This window comes from Carassius carassius, chromosome 22 (genome assembly GCF_963082965.1).
Source record: "Carassius carassius chromosome 22, fCarCar2.1, whole genome shotgun sequence".
NCBI classification, from domain to species: domain Eukaryota; kingdom Metazoa; phylum Chordata; class Actinopteri; order Cypriniformes; family Cyprinidae; genus Carassius; species Carassius carassius.
The window spans coordinates 8,274,446-8,294,744 of record NC_081776.1 but is presented as its reverse complement, the minus strand read 5'-3'; the positions used below and the strand labels follow the sequence as shown (position 1 = coordinate 8,294,744).

At 35.0% G+C, this 20,299-nt stretch overlaps 1 protein-coding gene and 1 long non-coding RNA gene across 2 annotated transcripts; one reads left to right on the top strand and one right to left on the bottom strand.

The window, feature by feature from the left end:
* Positions 1-1,014: 1,014 nt before the first annotated feature.
* LOC132098358 (deoxyribose-phosphate aldolase-like) lies at positions 1,015-16,812 on the top strand. The gene is made up of 9 exons (XM_059504494.1): positions 1,015-1,068; positions 1,557-1,654; positions 1,733-1,880; positions 10,872-10,967; positions 11,090-11,224; positions 11,434-11,562; positions 16,050-16,162; positions 16,243-16,392; positions 16,617-16,812. The coding sequence occupies exons 1-9, from the start codon at positions 1,038-1,040 to the stop codon at positions 16,671-16,673; spliced, it is 957 nt and encodes a 318-aa protein (XP_059360477.1). The 5' UTR covers positions 1,015-1,037; the 3' UTR covers positions 16,674-16,812.
* Positions 3,333-4,696, bottom strand: LOC132098357 (uncharacterized). The gene is made up of 3 exons (XR_009422886.1): positions 4,485-4,696; positions 4,287-4,356; positions 3,333-3,586 (listed from the first exon to the last, which is right to left on the bottom strand). It is a non-coding gene; the product is annotated as an uncharacterized LOC132098357 (long non-coding RNA).
* Positions 16,813-20,299: the final 3,487 nt, after the last annotated feature.

The following is a 20,299-nucleotide window of genomic DNA, read 5'->3' as shown; positions in this document are numbered from 1 at the left end:
AATAATACATTTAAGCTTTTTTTTAGACCCTTACATCCCATAAATAAATGTTGGATACAAGTGTTGTGTTTGAGTAAATGGGTTAATATTAAAAGTAGCAATGTTTAGTGATTGCACCGTTAATTGTTTAAACTACATTTTTACAGGTGAAATTAACTTAAATTTTATGCCGTTTCATGTAAAATTACCATGCTCTTTCTTCTCACTCCTGAAGGAGGAACTAAACTATTTTCTCATTCCATGTTGTTAGTGGCTGGTAACAGGAAGTACAAGGTGACATGCCAATTTCACATTTGTGATCCATGGTGGAAGGTAACCTGTTGAGTTAACTCTGTGGGAGGCACAGGTTTTTTACCGTTCGCTTCAGCTATCCTTCAGACTGTTCTACCTGTCAGTTTATTCAAAGTTAAAGCTTTGATGGATTTCTTTCTCTCGTCTTTTGCTATTGCTGAAGCAATATCATCCATTTTATATCTTTTTGATTTGACGATTACTTCAGTGTTATCATATTTTAAACAGATCATGTTTAAAAATTGCGTATGATCAGATGTGAAGCAAAGATGAAGTCCTTCGAGCTTTGTAATTTGCTCAGAAGAATCCCTGAGGATTTGAGAAACTGAAACACTACTGCAGAGAAACTGGAAGCACATACATTGAACAGAAGATGCTGCTGGAGAAGATGCAACAGTGGAAAATTGCATTTGAAGGGGCCTTGTTCCTAAACGAGCAAGAGGTGCTGATAAATAAGAACAACAAGGTGGCACAACCTCTTCAGCTACGAAATAGACATTGCTCAATGCTTGAGGGACCTGTTGAGGGAGACCCCTAGAAGATCCACTTGGATGTGAGGAAAGTTCTTCAAAGAGCTGCGATGGAGAGGCTAAGGGGGAAGGCTTGTGATGCAAGAACATCGACTTCGGAACAAAATGACATGGAGCAGGGGATTGGGTGCAAGCGAAAAGATGAAGCTCAGCCAGGATCCTCATGCATGGACCACTATGGAGGAAATCATTGCATTCAGTAATTTATATTTTATCATGTCCGCTAGAAATCCAGGAATGCATCTTGGTGAGTCGGTTTTTATTTAATTCCATCCTATTAACATAATCTCCAAACGAAGCAAGGCGTTTACGTTAATCTATAACTCTACATTACCCTTTCCACGTGATAGTGTGAACATTTAATTAAACTGGACAGATGTTTTTTTCGTGAACTACGATTGAGCTACAGATAATATTGGTGTGATGTAGTTTATATGCTGAAAACTGAACATGTAAAGTGCAAAGTATATTCTTAGTGTTATGTGTAGTTAATTTTCAACTCCATCTGACCAGTTATGAACTCCTATTTCAACCTTCTGGCCTTTGTAGTTAATTTAAAATCTTATTCTGGATTTCTTCCTTCCTTCCATATATACAGTTATTTTAAAACTATTTACAGATGAAACGCATTTAATGAATCTCACATGACTTGTGTGTCCCATTGAGCAGAGGGCAATAACAAGACAATAACTGACTTTAAAACGTCTTTTATTATTTATTCTTGCCTTATTTTAGATCTGGAATGGGTGTCAAAAGTCCGAGTCAACACTCAGGCTGTTCTTAAACGATCTCAGCAGATCCAGGGATGCAAAGTGGCTAAAAAACAGTGGCAGGTAAACAGTTTACTGTATTCCCGATTTTGCTTTATGCCAGCTCAAATACATCTTTAATGACCTGCATTGTTATTGTAGGCTGCCTGGTTGCTGAAGGCCGTCACATGCATTGATCTGACGACCCTCGCTGGTGACGATACACCTTCCAATGTCCATCGACTCTGTATGAAGGCCACACAGCCAATCCGTCATGATCTGCTGAAGAGCATGGACATGCACAACAAAGGTCTGTCAGAAAGGTGCCTCTGCCTGGAGGATTTTTTCATAATTTTGTCACATCATCCCTCTTGTTGCTCTCGAATGACTGATTCCACATGAGTGTTATCTTCTGTTACTAATCTTGCAGTTTGCAATGTAAAATAAAAAAAGTCCCACTTAAATGTAACTAAAAATGCATTTTAAACCATTTAAATCCATGAAACAAATTACTGTAAGAAGCATTTTAGATCATAATAACTGACAAATCAATTCAGAAATTTGGATCCGTGGAGATTACTAGTACATTTAATGATACTATATAATACAGCTTAATGACAAATAAAGGGAGTTTCTCACTTAAAATATAATACACTACTGTTTAAAAGTTTTCAATTTCAAATAAATGTAATGAATAATTTAAATCCACATATTAGAATGATTTCCATATGATCATGTGACACTAAAGTAATGGCCGCTGAAAATTCATCTTGCATCCCATTTATTATTATTATTTTAAAATATGTTAAAATAGAAAACAGCTATTTTAAATTGTTACAATGTAAAAATACAGTAGGTAGACAGCCTAATTGGGCTTTACCGCCGCAGCGGTAACTGTAATTCAGTCGCGTGTTAAAATCATTCGCGAAACTACCGCCAGGTGGCGCAAAGGGACGGATTGCGAAATGAATGTAATTGTAAAATGAGATAAAAGGAAGAAGTAAAACAACAATAACATTATGATATAACATTGTAACGTCTTTAAAAAATATTCAAACATTTACAGTGAGTTAATTTTAAAACGTAAGATACACTCTAAAAACTGCTGGGTTGAAAACAACTTGCTTGATAAGGCAGCGTTTGTGAGCTCAGCGCCGCTTTGCAGCCGTTACCGTCGAAACCTATCTCTCCCGCTTAACGCCTCCTGCTGGCAGAAAATTAACTTGCAGAGTGCCGCCACCAATTGAGTGTAAGGATGTGGGGGAAACAATGCATTGCTACGTTAAAATGAACCCAAATTGAGCTAGGCATTAAACCTATAAATATTGTTCATTTTAAATATCACTTTTACACACAAACAATAATTATCAAAAGGAAATTTATTAAAAACAAGAGAAAAGTCAAAAAGTAACATGTAAGAAGAAATGCAGAAAAGGATGGCATTAACAGCTACAGAGTTCATAAAGCATTGAACATTTGTTGAATATAACTTAAGATCAAATTGGACTTTGTTCAAATGCATATATTGTTTAAAAATATACGAAAACACTATTATCCAATAAATTTACAATTAGTTAGTTTCTTTACCAACTATTCTGGCATGACAATACACAAATAAATCACAACATTAACTCTGATATTATAACATTTAACAGACGTGTGTGTTTGTGTATGTGTGTGTGTGTGTGAAAGAATGTGAGCATGTGTATGAATGACAGAGTGTAAACTCTTCTACTAAACAACACAGAAAAAGCATTTAACCTTGTTTTTACAAATTATACACTTACAGTTTGTTTCATAGTCGATGAATACGGATCATGCATCACTGTCAACTTTCATGATCTCTTTAGCATAATTGACGTAGTCATGAAGAAGCCCCATCAGCACATGTGACATCTTCTACATCATCCAGGGCAGCGTCCTCCTTTAATACCACTACTGCATCAGTTTAGGGGAAAGGACGTTCTCTTCTTTGATCAGCATTCATCCAGTCACCACCTGTTCTTCATCAGTGGCCTAAGAGAAACACATTTGAAAAAATAAAACATTTAATTAAACTATCCATTTTCAGGTAGAGGTGTATTCACATCCGCAAGGAAAGGTAAATAATCTGTTTTAAAGTTTCAACACTTTGTGTGGTTGTTTAATGTCTCGGTCCACCACAGCTCTCGTGAAGGCTATAAATGGCGGCACTAGTGAGAGGGCTAGTATTGTTTGAATAAATGTATTGCTTTCAGAAAGCTTCTTTACTGAAACATTAAAACAGACATGACATTCATATACCTCACTAATGTTCATTTACGTAGATGGCTGCTCTTCAAACGGTTAGTTCACCAAATAACGAAAATGGTCATAATTTACTCTCCCTCATGTTGTTCCAGACCCACACAAACTCTGCTCATTTTTGGAAAACAAATGAATATATTTAATATTCTATTAATTTTTGTCCTCCATTGCTAGTCTGGGAGACCAGTATTTAATTTTGAACATACATGTTTGCTATCATATAATTTAGAATTTATTCATATATAAACATCGGAATGAATTACTTCTACAATAACTCTATTTATGAGGCTTGAAAATACTGAATATCTAGACTATAAATGGATTAACAAAATTATGAGAAAATGAAAAATATATTCATTTCAAAGTATTCAAGTCTTATAGGTTTGGAATGACATGAGGGCAAGTAAATGATTTTTTGTGTGAACTTTACCTTTAAGAGGGAAGACCAAGAATGATGACTCTCCAAATCAGACAAGACAACTCCAAAGTTGGTTTGAGTTCTGCAAAGAACAACACAGACATCAATGGTTTTAATGAAATGAGCAAGTAATCACACCGTTGTTGTATCAAAATGTGAAGTAAACCGACAGGAGACAACAGAAACATTTATTTTCTAAAAATAACTTACATAAAATCTCAAAAGAATGATGCTCTCCCATGTCTCTGGCTTTTAACATCTACAAAAACAAAAAACAAACATTATTTTACTCTTAGTAAAAAACAACAACAACAACTGATAACATGAAATTATGAAGTTTACTTGCCTTAAACTATCTTCCCCTCTCTTCAGAAGAAGCTGAGAAAACCACCTCTTCACACAAGCAGACTTGTGTGTCCTTAACTCCAAAGTTAGTTAGAGTTCTGCAAAGAGGGACATCAATGGTTTCAATAAAATATGAACATGTGATCACACTGTTGTTGCATCAAAATTCTGAATTAAACAGGGAGGACACAACAGAAACATGAATTTTCAAAAAAATAAAAAAACTCACATCAGTCTCAAAAGAATGAGGCTATCTTGTCTCTGGATTTCAACATCTACAAAAACAAACATTATTTTAGTCTTAGTAAAAATAAAGATAACGATGTTATTCTGAAGTTTACTCTCCTTAAACCCGTCCGTCCCTCTTTTCAGAAGAACACCTCCTCCTCCTCACAGTCTGAGATTCCTCACAGAAACAGCTTCTGTGTCTTAACTCTCGGCGCGAGGACAATGAAGACAACTGGACAAGTCTGAAATCTTACATGTAAAACATAATTTTAACAGTTACCACTTCAACAGCCTCAAAATAATTATGCTAGTCTTTACTACACAATGCTGTTTCCTTTAGGAGACAAACATACATTCAGTTTAACCGCGAAAAAAAGGCAAATTAACATGAGTGTAACCGTGGCTATAACCGTCTATTAACGACTCAAAAAGTACAGATAATGTAAAATCTTATGTAAATATGACAAAATACATTCACGGACGTTATATTAAAATTACCTCTTCCATTTAGTATCGTTAAATGATGCCGTTAAGACCTCCGTGTCTGAGGCGAAAACCGCGTCCTTTTTTTTTTTTTTTTTTTTTTTAATATAGCGTTAAGCTTCTTTGTTTCCGCCTTTCATAAAACCTTCCGCCTTTCATACAACCGGGTAAACAATAAACGATAACTTTACATTTTGAATATTTACTTACCATAGTCTTTCACTCTCTTCTCGCTTCTTTCATGCTGAGAAAATGGCGGCTGCTCGCACTGGAGACGTACGATTTTGACGTGACTTGCGTGCTCTCCTTCACGTACGCGTTCTCAACCCAGCCCCGCTGGGTTAAAACAGAGAACAATTTTCAACCCAAACTTGGGTTAAAACATCCCAAAGTCCTATCCAGCGGCCTCAACCCAGCGTTTTTTAGAGTGTAGTCTTAGGCTACAGTCTACTCATCAAAAATTAAAAGAAGACCTTTACACAACGGATCATATGCATGCTATTGTTATTAAACAGTAAATAAATATAAGGCACATGTATGTATGTATGTATATATGTATATATATATGTATATATATATATATATATATATATATATATATATATATATATATATATATATATATATATATATATATATATATATATATATATATATATATATATATATACGGATAAAAAGCTTCATTTCATTTTCATTTCGGTTCATTCTTGGTTTAAACAAAATTTCAGGTTCCATATTCAGAGCGAAATGGGAACGGTCCAGCATTTAGCAATATTTATTATCAACTCTGTTTTTATTCTTGATTTTTTTCAAACTTCTAAAACTTTGCATTTTTTAATTATGCCTTATGTGTGACCAAAAATTTAGTATTTTCTGTTTCTGCTGTTTGATCGTGCTGGTGTCTCGTGCACATATTCACTGGAAACAGCAGTCGTTCAACAGACATTCAGCGTTAGCAGCGATCCACTTACTCCACATATTGTTAATTATGGTTTTTTTTCCATCGATACTGAAACAGGCGTGAACAACAAAGCCTATTTTACCTCATGAATAATACTTAAGCTTCAAATGGGCAACATCACGAATATGGAATCGGATTTCTCCCGAGTGATAGAATGAGAAAGCCCAACCTTACCTTATGCTTAGCTTTAAATTATTATTATTTTTTGTTTGTTTATAGCTAAGCCTATATTATTATATACTGCAATTATATTTATGCATTAGAATTCTATATTTTAAATTCTTGTTTTGTTCTGATATATTTGTTAAATTTAAAGGATTTGTTGTAAAGTGAAGGGAATTAAATATATCCTGTTTGTACATGATAACATTATTAGGCCAGCCGTTATTATTTCTAAATGTAATAAAATGCAATTTATACATGAATTATATATATATATATATATTAAAAAAAACATGCAGCAAACGAAAATAGGTGATTAATACATTAAAATTAAACCTATACACGATTTATACCAATTTTTGTCTCTCACAAACTTAATTTATTTTTTAGCGTGTTTAAAAATAAAGAAAGAAAGAAAACATGCAGCAAATAAAAAAAGGGATTAATCCGTTAAAATTTGTTACTCTGGGTTTACAGTAATTATAAGTATTATATACTTCAGAGCAGAGCCTGCATGGGCCTAATCTAGGCTATTTTTTTCCCATTGCATCTGAAAATGACTTCGTTCATCGTATTCACTTCACACGCTCTGGCGCAGATCCCCCTCTCGCATTGCTTAGCTGTGGACGATTTAAAAATGTTTGATATAAAGGTTGCTGTCCCATTTTATACAGGAGTTTTTCATGTAAAAAAATCGAATTATATTATTAACACAAGTTCATTTAGGCTATTTAACATGCACTGTGACATTTTACCATTTTTAGTTTATAAACTCCTTGATATTTTAAAGTTAGTTTAATAGTATTTAAATTCAAGTTTAAAAATAAGTTTTAACTGCTAAATACCAACAACCATACTGCATGTGAATAAATAAAATGCATACTTTTTATAACATTTCATTATTCATAAAATGCATAACTTTTCTGGTGTTTGGATTTGTACTTCAATATAATGAGCTCCCGGATAAGCGGAAGAAGATGGATGGATGGATGGATGGATGGATATAATGAGCTCCAAGTTTAAGAATATCCCTAGACTGGACTCTCTCTCTCTCTCTCTCTCTCTCTCTCTCTATTTAACAGCATTAGCTCATTAAAATACGTCTTCCTTCAGGTAGAATGAATGTTTTCCTGCTTGCTAAATGTTGGGCTCGTGATCAATAAGTTGTATTCGCCTCAATCTGATTCAGTAAAGTCAAACCGCAGACAGTGAAGCTGCATCACTGAGCGCGAGTCCCGCGCGCTGTGAGGTGGGAACAAAAGGATTCCGCTTGGTCTTAAAGCCTTCCGCAAACATCCACGATCACAAATAACAATGATTTTCGTAAAATAATGATTAATTATTAATTGATGATTTGTTATTATCATTATGGTCTTGTGAAAATAATAATATGGGCTGCGAGAATATAATCAATACAAAGAGTAGTGCTGCTGAGTGCAGGCATGTTTCAGCCCAGTAACACACCGTTCCTCAGAGCCAAAACACAGACCGAATTCTGTTCAGCTGGAGGGGGTTGGGTTTTTGGGGTTAGTTATGTGTGGCTTGTGGGGGTCGAGATAAAGGTGTGAATTGCTCTTTCATATGGACAGTGTCTTATGAGGCTTTCAAAGTTGCTGAACCGGTTTATATAGGACTGTTGTTTTGGTTATAGACTAAAAAAATGGTCTGTCCCCACGTAAGATTTTTCTAGTTCTAGTCGTTCATTTGTTATATTCAACTAATCAGAGGTTTATATTAAATTTACACGCTCAAGCACATGCATTAAGTTTGCCACACATGCAGAAGTAGCCTAATAATTGTGAAACATTAGACATTTTAATTATTTATTAATAAACAAATGTTTTCTTGTCTGCTGCAAGATGAAATTCACAGTGCTGGCTCTCTCGGACAGAGCAATGCAACATTCACAGATTGTTGAGTGTTGAATATTAATGCGCCCTGTCATTAATGTGAATTAATAATTTTTGCACAAATACTTGCATATGAATATTAATTCACATTTTGCATTACAACGAAAATTATTTTTTACATGCAATTTATCCAAAATGAAACCAAACAAAATTTGCAATGAAGATAAAATAAATAAGAATAAAAGCTGCACATCTACCATCACACGTGCAGTGCAAATCTTGCACATATTTTACACACCTGCATTTAAATGCAGCTAGATTTTTTTTTTCATTAAATAATATGAAAGCAAGTAGGGCTGGGTGATAAATCGATTTTATCAATTAACTCGAATTTGTAATTTACATCGGTTTGTTTGAATGAAAATCGGTTTTCTTTTTAACAGTTCTGAGTGGCTCAACCCTCCCCCGCGAGTCTGACAGAGACACGCTGCCGAGAAAAGGATGAGCGGAGCGATGTGATTCTGACTGGAGCATCCATCACGAGTACAATTCATGCCAACAGCCCGTAATATAACTGCATATTCAGCAAGAATTCATGTTAAACATATTTAGCTATGGCTTGATCAGGTTATAATGACTGCAATAGTCGAGCGGGATGTTAAAGGCTATATTAGTTTGTCTGTTTCTTTTACTGATTATTTTCGGGTTAAAGTATGATTTAAACAGATAAAGCACATTCACACGCAATAGCTTTAGCAATAATGCATTCAAACAAATGTAATCTTACAGTGCTATTACATTATCAGTAGGCTGTTTGATTTTGAAATCTTGAAGAAATTGTTCGATATGTTTAGATAAAATAACTGACAAAAATGTACTGTTATTTTCCTCACAAACAAAATTTGCACAAATGCTGATGGGCTAGTATTAGCAAATAATAAAAAAATAATATAAAAAAAACAATAATAAAATAAAAAAGGTCTTTCCAGCATTAAGGTAATAACATTACAGTTTTTTATCATCTTGTCTCAGTTATAAGTTTATAACTATATTAAAACTTGTTTTGAAAAATTTCTTTGTCATTTGAATATTGATTTTAAAATCGATTTAAATCATAAATCTGATTTTTTTTTTAGGCCATATGCCATTGCCCAGCACTAAAAGCAAGTAGCCTAAAGAAGGCTCCCTTTAAAATCACTTATGTTGTCAGTTAATGAAGCTCTATTTTACATCGTGTGCAATTTGTTGATTATAATGAGAGAACTTGAGTTTAATCGTGAGGACGGTTTATTAATCCGTCCATTCTTTAGAGTTTCAAAGATTTAGCTAAATCGTGCAGGTTTAATTTATTCGTTTCTTGTTTTAGGCTAATTAGGCATAATTAATGTGAACGAAATTATACAGCGCTTCATGTTTAAACATGCAACAATTTCTTAATCAGTTTACAGACAAATGTCTTTTTGCCAAGAAGTTATCTGTCAAAATAAAAGACAGGTAAAGAACAGCAAAAATGCATGTTGTTTTATTAAAGGGATTTTAAAATATAAATTAAAATATAGGCATAATATATGAAAATATTGACATTGCATATTAATCCATGTAGGCTACCCCCTTAAAATAGGCTACCACGTTTAATGCTCCGATGCAAAGTAAACCACAATTTCTTTTGAATAATATAACACATAATTCATATAATATAAATAATATCTCACACCTTTTAAATGTATCAAATCTAAAATATGTCTAATATTTAAAAATATGTCTAATATCTAAAATAAAATAATACCATGTAACTTGAAAAATATAAGCACAGACTCAGGCACAGGCTTGACATTTATCCTGCTTGAATTCGTTCTAATAAATGCACATAACTTCATAAGTACCAAACTTTTATCTGTGAATATTACATATTAAATATATTAAATATATTAACTATAGTCTTATTCTTTCATTTTCCGTGACTGAAGCTGTCAAATGTAACACATCAGCGAGGCAAAACTGACGTCTATTTGCGAAAATGTGCTGTGATGCGCTTGTGTGATAACTTGTGCTTAAAGCGCCACTCAGCGGTCAAAAGCTGCAAATGCACTTTACAGACGCCGCGGCGGCGGTACCCGCAGCAGTAAAAAGGGCCTTTAGGCTGTCTACTTAGTGTATAACACTTTTCTGTGTTTTTAAGTCACTAACAGTCTTACCATGCCTCAAACCTCTGAATGGCGATATCTATTTTATTTATGATATTATTTTATTTAATTATATATTTTTGTGTTAATGGTTTTCAGTGTAAATAACATAGGCTTGTCACTGTAGATCCGCCCACAAGAGGGAGACAAAGAAGTTGATTGACTGAAGAGATTAGAGACTTCAACAACTTAAATTCTGTTTCCTAAATAAAACAATTGTACGCAACATAATAAACATTAGACATTAAAAGGACTTTTATGTGGTTTTCTTTATATTTTCATTCTGCATTTTTATGTGTTTTTACATTATATTGTCTTACGTTAAATTAATTTTAGTTTTCTCCAACCTGAACACTGTGTGTGTGTGTGTGCATGATTTCAGGAATCACGACTGCAGCAGTCTGTGTGTACCCCTCACGGGTGGCTGATGCTGTGAAGTCTCTTAAAGCAGCCAACTCTAGTCTTCCTGTTGCATCTGGTAAGACATTTGAAACAGCTGATCTTAAAACACGTTTCATTTCTTCCTCAGACATTTTCCCAGAGAGGGTGCAACCGCATTGTCTCACCGCACACTCTCTTTTTTCATTCTCTTTGCTTCAGTGGCCACTGGTTTCCCTGCTGGACAGACGCCATTGAAGACCCGTCTCGCAGAGGTACAGATGGTCGTGGAGGATGGTGCTACGGAGATCGATATTGTCATAAACCGGACTTTGGCACTCACTGGGCAGTGGGCAGGTGTGTGTAACAATGGGTATTAAGGGAATTCAGATACTACTCCAACAAAAATACAAATAATTTTGCTGTTGGTTTAAGCTGGTCTCTTCTAGACTGACTAGCTGACACTGGCCATAACCATCAGCATGTTTTTTTCCTTAGTTCTAGTTTGGTAGTTGGTGAACATACAACTGGATGACCGTTAATTTTAATCTCTATAATCTCCTCAGCCCTCTATGATGAGATCCGGCAGTTCAGAGAGGCCTGTGGAGATTCCCATATGAAGACCATCCTGGCAGTGGGAGAGCTGGGAACCTTCACAAATGTCTACAAGGCCAGTTTGGTGTCCATGATGGCAGGTGAGAACATTAGACATAGATCTCAGAATCAGAAGTGCAATTGAGTTGTAAATTGCAGAAATGGGATTTCTCTAGGAAACTGCTTGCAGTCGTACAGGCTTGAACTTAGAAACAGATAGATGAATAATTATTTTACAATGTCAACAACAAGAGTTTTTCAAAAGTTTGTTTATTAGTAGAATGTTAGAGGTCTGTCACATCTCTTTCACTGTCTTGTACCATGAGCATTTCACACCATTGTACTTCAAGCTTGATTTGCTTCAGTGATAAATATGCCTTACAAATTGGGCTGGGACAACGCGTCGAGGTCATCGATGACGTCGACACAAAAAATACGTCGACGCAAAATATGCACATCGATTCGTCGACCTGTTTTTATTTCTCTAAAAAACGTTTGCAAAACGTTTACCTTATGTGCGCTGAATATACGCGATGGCCGGATCAACATTCTGTCCAACGTCATATAACCAATCCAGGGGTTTTTCTGCATTGATCTTTTTTTTTTGGCGGCTGTCAAACCTTATTTGATCGGTGAGTGATCTGTACTGCGCCTGACAGGTCGCGTACGAGAGAGAGCCCCGGCTGTGCGCGCGCACTCACAGTCTTCAAACAACACGAGCGCTTCTTGCTCTCTCTCTCCGTCGTGCATATTAATCAAAATCATTAAACACGATAGAAAAAGGGCGAAACACCCAAGTTTCACGCGCGCTCGCGCACTCACAGTCTTCAAACTACACGAGCGCTGTCTTGCTCTCTCTCTCTCTCTCTCTCTCTCTCTTTCTCTCTTTCTCTCCCTCCCTCGTGCATATTAACCAAAATAATTAGACACGATAGAAAAAGGGCGCAACGCCAAAGTTTCACGTGGAGCATTCGGTGATTTTTTTTTCTACATGACAGGCTGCTGGCTCCCACTGTTAATTTTTATTTTTTGGAAAAGCACTCTCTGTATTAGCTTAAAGCCCTAAAGTTTACATTGGTTACTGTATTCTTTCAATTGCTCTAAACAAGTATTTTGGGTGACCTTTTTGATTGAATGCTAGACATCAAGTTGTTGTTATTTTTATCTGAAAGAACTTCTTTTTTCAGTAAGCTAGGCCCTATGTGTTCAGTAAGCTTGTTTCAGTAAGCTATGTGTTTTCAAGGCTTCAAGGTTTTATTGAATGCTATCTCTATACAAGTGCAAAGTAATGCATTCTTAGTCAGTCTTTTATTTTGTAATTTTAAGAGCAATAAACATATATTGCAATGTTAAGGAATTCATGTTTTTTTCATTCAGATATGTAAATCAACATGTATAAATTGTTAGTAGTCAATTAATGGGGAGATAATCGAAATCGAATTGGTCTGGAAAAATTAATCGTTAGATTAATCGATGCATCGAAAAAAATAATCGCTAGATTAATCGTTTAAAAAATAATCGTTTATCCCAGCCCTACTTACAAAATATGCAAAAATGTTAGGGCTTATGATTCAATGCATTTATATTCATTTAATATATATTTTTTGGTAATTTATATTATTTCAATTACCATTGTCTATTATTATTTTCTTTTTTTTTATTGCTCCCCATGACTTCGGACATTATTATTATATGGACATAGTTTATAATATTATAATATTAAAATATAATAATATCATAAATTATATCAATGCATACTTCTTTTTCTGATGCCAAGTTTATGCCAAACCACTTGATGAGGTTTTCTTTTAAAGAATTTCACTATATTATGATATCAGTACAGTTGTATCAATCTTCAAAACTTGAATTTGTATCAAACTTCATGCCAAAAAAATATATAAATTTGAATTTGAATTCAGAGATGCTGAAACAGTTTTTAAATTGCATTTATTTTTTGTAACATATAATTGTAATTATCATTATCCATTATTCTGTAATTAGGGCTTCAGTTTTTTATTATAACATATAGTTAAGTACATTTTTATTTTATTTTAACAATTGTCTAACAAACATTTATGTAGCGTATAATTGTTTAAATGATCATTATATATTACTGTGTAAATAAGGCTTTTATTTATTATTATTATATATTTTTTTTACCATATTATTTAATTTCTACCTTTTTTCAGAAGAACACAAATAAGTTTGAGTGTCTGTGCAGTAACCGCATTCACCAGCAGGAACTAACTTCACAAGCTAACCAGTTAAATCTGGTTTCCTGTTATGAAAAATACTTCCAGTAAGGCTTGCCTTAGCAAGTTTGATAGTTTGATCTTTTGCCCACAGCGTGGCGCCATTGCTCATCCATTCTGCACTCTGCATCCAGATATCCAAACACACACACACACACACACACACACACACACACACACACACACACACACACACACACACACACACACACACACACACACACACACGGAACAGGCCAGTGACTGTATGCTTAAATAGCCATTGCACATTAAGCCGATTACTGTACCCAATTGTCAGCGGCTCTGATAGGGATCGTTATTAAAATGCATTGCTTTTGTCTCTGTGCTCATTCCTTAATCTCCCCTTGTTCCTATGAATTGCGTATGAGGTTTCTGAAATTGAATGATAATTTCACCTATTAATCTGCGACGCCGGAGCTATTTTACTCCCACGCTCTCTGGCAGTGTCCCTCCGCTCCGCCGCAAATGAATAGAGCTTCATTACTGTCGCCTGCGTTTAATAACCGTTATCCATTATCGTGTAATTAAGACTCCCCAGAACGAATCTCAAGGATTATGTCAGTTTAAGGGGGAGGGTGAGAGATGGAGTTAAAGAGTGTCAGAGGAAAGGGGAAGGGGTGGAAAAAAGAGTGGAAAAACATATAGAACCTATCTTTAATGAACTGGAAAATGTTCATCTTGTTCTGTGCGGTAATGAACAGTCATTAGACACGAGGAAGGGCAGGCTGGACTCGGGTGATGGGGGTTAGAGCTGGTCCACAGTTTGTGGTTCATCTATCAGAAGCATCATTTTATCTTCTATTTTTATCAGAACGCTGATAAACCGTAATTGGCTATGAAGGAGAGGAAGGGAGAAATGAAAGCTCTTATTAATGAATGAATGCACACCCTCTGCACCCTGCAGACGGGACCATATGTTCTTGTCTAGCCTCCCTTGCCCTCGCGACTAATGTCCTGTCGTGGTGCAAAAATCTGACGCCTCTCGGAAGTTCTTGAATGGAGATGCTAAAAATGTGCAGGACTTTCTATTTTCAGATCTCGTTGGAGTGAACTTTGACTAGGGGTTCACGATAAATATCGGGCAATAATTAATGCGCATCTCGTCGGTTATCTATCAGTCTAATCAATCACGTTCGTGCATTTGCGCAGTTTGTCAGTAAACAACAGCTCTGTGTAGTAACAGCTGCTCTATGTGAAATCACGCACCTGATGGAATTTACCTCTGATTAGAGAACCGGCTTTACTGACGAGATGCACATTAATTATCGGCCAATATTTATCATGCACCCCTAACTTTGACCTGTCTGTCGGAACAAAACAAATGTCAGATGGAAGATTTTGCAATTAGAATTACTAATCAGTGGAGTATGCGGATTCATTTTGACTATTAAGAAACATGTCATGTTCTAAGAAATGTACTTTTCACAGTACATTCGCAGTTTTTAAAATCTTTTGTATAATTTAAGAAAACTTTCAGCTTGAAGAAAATGGCATGTGGTATAATCCTCAAGTCAAAATTAATAGCATTTTTTCTTTACAACTTGAATACATGTGATTGTACGCATCTTAATGATTATGTTAAGAAAGTTTTTTAAATATATTCTTAAAGGTCAAAATTATTCACTTATTTATATGGTTAGTTCAGGTTGCTAAATGTCAGGTGGTGTGACTCCCAAAATGCACTGATATTTATATCGAGATATGATATATGACCTTAAAAAATATCAAATTAATTAGATATAACTCATGTTTTGTCTTCTTATTATTTAATTATTTTTCTATTTAGTAAACTTTTAATTATTTGCTTAGATAAACAGAATATTTTCCTTACATTTTGAATACATGTGAGATTATATCTTAATGATTAAGTTCAACAAGTTTTTAAAACATTTTTTGAGGTCATATATCAAATTTTGAGGTAAATATCATTTATTCATCGATTCATCATCGTTTTTGGGAGAGGCTTCGCATGACATTTACCAGCCTGAACTAACCATATTGTGACTGATTCATAAATAGGTCAAATTATTTGATAATTTAAAGCTTTTCAAATAATAATAATATTTGCATTATTAAATGAATCAAGATTTTAGTCATTTAAATATATATATATATATATATATATATATATATATATATATATATATATATATATATATATATAGTAATTGCCAATTAATTACTTAAGTAATTACTTAATTTAAATAAAGTAATTGTCTAAATTGGCTTTTTTGGCCTAAATAACCATGAAAGTGGACCAGACCTCATGCCAGTAGTCAAAAGGTTTTGTGTCTCCTGTACTTTCTATCTACTAGGATCTGACTTCATCAAAACTTCAACTGGCAAGGAGACTGTCAATGCCACTTACCCCATTGCCATAGTAATGGTGCGGGCAATCCGTGACTACTACTTGCGGACAGGCTATAAGGTAAAGGTCCCACTGTACCTCAAAATCACCATATTATACATACATCATCCAGCCTGCTGCCTGATGCTTTTGTTCCTCAGGTGGGTTTCAAGCCTGCGGGAGGCATCCGTACAGCGCAGGAGTCTGTGGTGTGGCTGACCCTGATGAAGGAAGAGCTTGGAGATGAGTGGCTAAATTCTCACCTTTTCCGCCTGGGAGCGAGTAGTCTGTTAGCAGACATCGAACGGCAGGTAATTAAACCAACACAGTGTTTCACACTCTCAAAGCTGCTCTATTCTGGCTTCAGGTGTGAGAAACTGATAATTACCACCCATTATGGATGGAAACAGTCACTAGTATGTGTCATGACCCTGATCTCCTGTGGTGAACAGGATATAGATTAGCCCTTTTAGTTATGTATAAGTACGATTGATTTACTGAAGTAGAATTTTTTTTATTTTTATTATTATTACAGATTTACCACTATGTGACCGGACGTTATCCTGCATATCATGAACTTCCTATGGCCTGAATCTGTGAAAAATCAGGGGAGATTTGAGCCAATGAAAACTGAAAACAGCCTCACATCTGTTTATGAGGTCTACTATAAAGAAAAGTCATATTGTCTCAAAGGTGAAGTTCATGTGTTCAGAGTGAAAATTCTGTCATCATTTACTACATGTGAAAAATCTTGGTAACCAAATAGTAGACAGTCGCCATTGACTTACTCATACAGGTTTGGAACAAGCGGACAGTGAGTAACTGATGACAGAATTTTCATTTTTGGGTGAACTACCCCTTTAATTGAAGTCCTGTATCTTTCATAAACTAAGAATATATTTTATTATAATGTAAAATCTTGAGATATGGTACGAAAGTCTTTTTCAAGTCATCTTGTATAATATTTTAAACCCAAGAACATTTTTGGATGACATGGTGCAACCTGAATCATCAGAAGTAAAAGTGCTCACTTAACATCAGTGCAAAGGCCTCTTGCATCACTTTCTCATCTCTGCGATTCCCAGCAATAGTTGTTCCTCAGACAAGCTACAGATCTCCTAATCTGCACCTGGGGTTAACGCTGTCACTGTCCAAGGCTGATGTTATTTGACTTCCGCTGAGCTAATTTCATTAATCAAGAGTTGGATGTCAGAAGTGTGTGTTTGGGATTAAATAAGAGGGGTTAAAAGAGTTTAAATTATCAGATAAAGCCGCGTGCCAGTTAGAGCTTCGTTTGAAGACCGAGAACTTTCTTTTCCTGCTCCCTCTTTCTTCCTTAATTAAGAGATCTCGGGCCGTGCCCTTGACTGGGATGGAGGATTAATGACTGAATTAATTGTAGAATGGGAAATGAGCCGAGATGTGCGAGTGGGTAGCGAGAAAAGAACTTCCGTAAATTCAGTTCGAAAACTGGAGCACAAATAGATTTGTATTCCCAAAGAAGCGATAAAAGCTTAATAATACCTGCATGAGCACTATTGTAGGGCTGGTAATAGCATTCACTAGAGATAAACAAAGCAGCGGGCTCCAGAAAGAATCGGCTAATAATGCACAGAAATAATTATTTAGAACTTGATTAAAGCACAGATTTAAAAGGTAAAAAGTTGATCCTTCTGTCAATTTATCTGTCCTTCTTTTCTTTTGTGTATCCATCCATCTATCTTACATGTTTATTTGCTGTGCAGCTGATTGTCAGCTGTGTGTTGTGCCTGTGTTTCATTAGCAGTGGTAGTTTATGAGACCACACTGGCAGGGCTGAGTAAGAGTGATGGAGCCCCGGCGCTCTGTCTGGCTCTCCCCTCCTCCCTCAGGCCATGACAGATTAGCTTCACTTACATAAAGGCATGTAGATCATCTGCAATCTGGACCCGTGGCCCGTGCCACCAAGCCAGATAATGCTGAGGGATTGAGTTAGCCTTCAGATTGATTCTCCCCTCCACAAACACTTTGCTTCTAGCTCTCACATCTCTCTTACTCAGTCATGTTCTCTCTTTTAGGCACTTTATAAGCTCCAGTTGTGCTTTGTATTTCATATGAGCTCATATATAAAATGTTTTTTTTTTTCATCTTCATCTTCCTCCCTGCTTCTCCAATACAAAGCAGCCCTTTAACTGCATTCTAAGTCAAAATAAACTAATTTTACTAAATATGTGAAGAAATTTGCTATTGTATATTATACAACATTTAAGTGCCAGTAAGTTGTAGGCAAATAAAATAAGTCACCCTATCCTTGTAATACCTGTGTCATACCCATGTCATTATACAGAGTTGTGTCCTGATATGTCACAAAAACAAGAGCGCACACACACACACACACACACACACACACACACACACACACACATATATATATATATATATATATATATATATATATATATATATATATATATATATATATATATAATAAAAGTTATAAAATATAACTTCAACTTAAGTATTTTGTTTCTGAAGTTTGTTGTCTTTATTGCCAGTAGTGTTGTGAATGTGTTAATAAGCAATATATATCACCAAGTCCTAGTTTCTGCCCAATGTTACATTTCCTTATTTTGAATCTTTATGAACAGATCCATTTGTTCTAGCAGTCTAATTTGATTATGAGGTCATGCAGTGAATGAAATGTAAATGAAGCCAGGAAACAGCTAAAATGCCAAAGGGAATGACTGAATTACATGTGAATTATTCATTAGAATATGAAGGTCTACTGTTGAAGGCGCTGTTTTGCATTTGAAGCATTTCATTGCATTTGACATACAATCTGAGACAATTCTTAAAATCCCATAGAAAGCTTGTAATAGTAAAACTTTGTGGTTCACAACTGCATTCCGAGTGGGATCCAATATTAACACTCACTAAGTGCCTAATGTAATTGTAAATTGGCTTTGGTGCATAAATAAAACTTGCTTTCTATTTAGCTGGTTACTTTGCCACAATACATGTTTTAAGATTTGTAAGAACAGTAATCTGACCTTCGATGTGATTGATGTTAATCAGAGACTTGTGACACTTTAATAGCTCCCAAAATTATACTATTAGGACTAAACGCAATTATTATATAAAATTAAATATATAATTATAATATATAAAATTTTGCTTAATAATTGTTATAACTTATGAGCTCCTTTTTCCTTTATTTTCTTTTGTGTTTTCATTTATTTACTTTTTATTTATTTATTGCTGTTTTGTTTATATTTCAATTATGAACCCCTTTTTAATGTTATTAGTTTTGTTTTCGTTGTATTTTTATTTTTTGCTGTTATATTTTGTTGTCATTGGAGTAATTTAAACTTTTTAATATAAATTGTATTTATTTATTTATTGCTGTCAGTTTTCGTGGCATCCCGTGGAATATTTTTCTTTGCGTGAAGCTTCCAAAATTATAATATGTTTATAATCTAAATTATGCAAAGTTGTTGTTGTTGCTGCTGTTATTATTCTAATTATTTATATAATTTATTATTTATAAAGTAATTACAAAATAAATACATATTTTGGGGTGTATTTGTGGACTGAATATGGACCTTACTTTCCATCTCACTGGCAGCTGTAGCAAAAAAGTAAACCTGGACCATGATTGCCAGCATTATCAGTCCAGGTTTTTATTAATAAACTAATGTACAAGGAGTCAATCTGTTTTAGTAGTAGTTTTAACCCAGTAAACGCAGGTGCAAACGCTCTGGTACACTGCGGCAGTAACCCGGTTTCTGAATCAGTCTGACTCTGTCAGCTGGTCACCACTCACTCACTCTCTGACAAATGTCTTTTTTCAGATCGATTGCTTCACTGCTGTTTTATTCATAAATGTTTTTTCTTTCTCTTTGTTCCTTGAAGCAGTTGTGAAAAATTGTGTGCTCAGGGTGGTGTTTCCAGGCTAAAGAAATCATTTTTAATGGCATGTGAGTCACCTGTCAACTACATTCATCACAGGCCGGGATTTTGTGTGTTGGAGGTTTATGTGTGTGCTTTTCACATATTACCCAGCGGCAACACCAGCCTGGCTCTTAATCAATTGCTATGGAAACATGTTATTCTGTGTGATTAATAGCATACACACATCTTATGTTTCTCTCATTTGTCTGAGAGTTGCTCAAGGATGCTTAAACAGAAATATCCAGCGCTGTGCTGCGTTCATTCTGGTCGCTTGTCTTTGCTTATCAT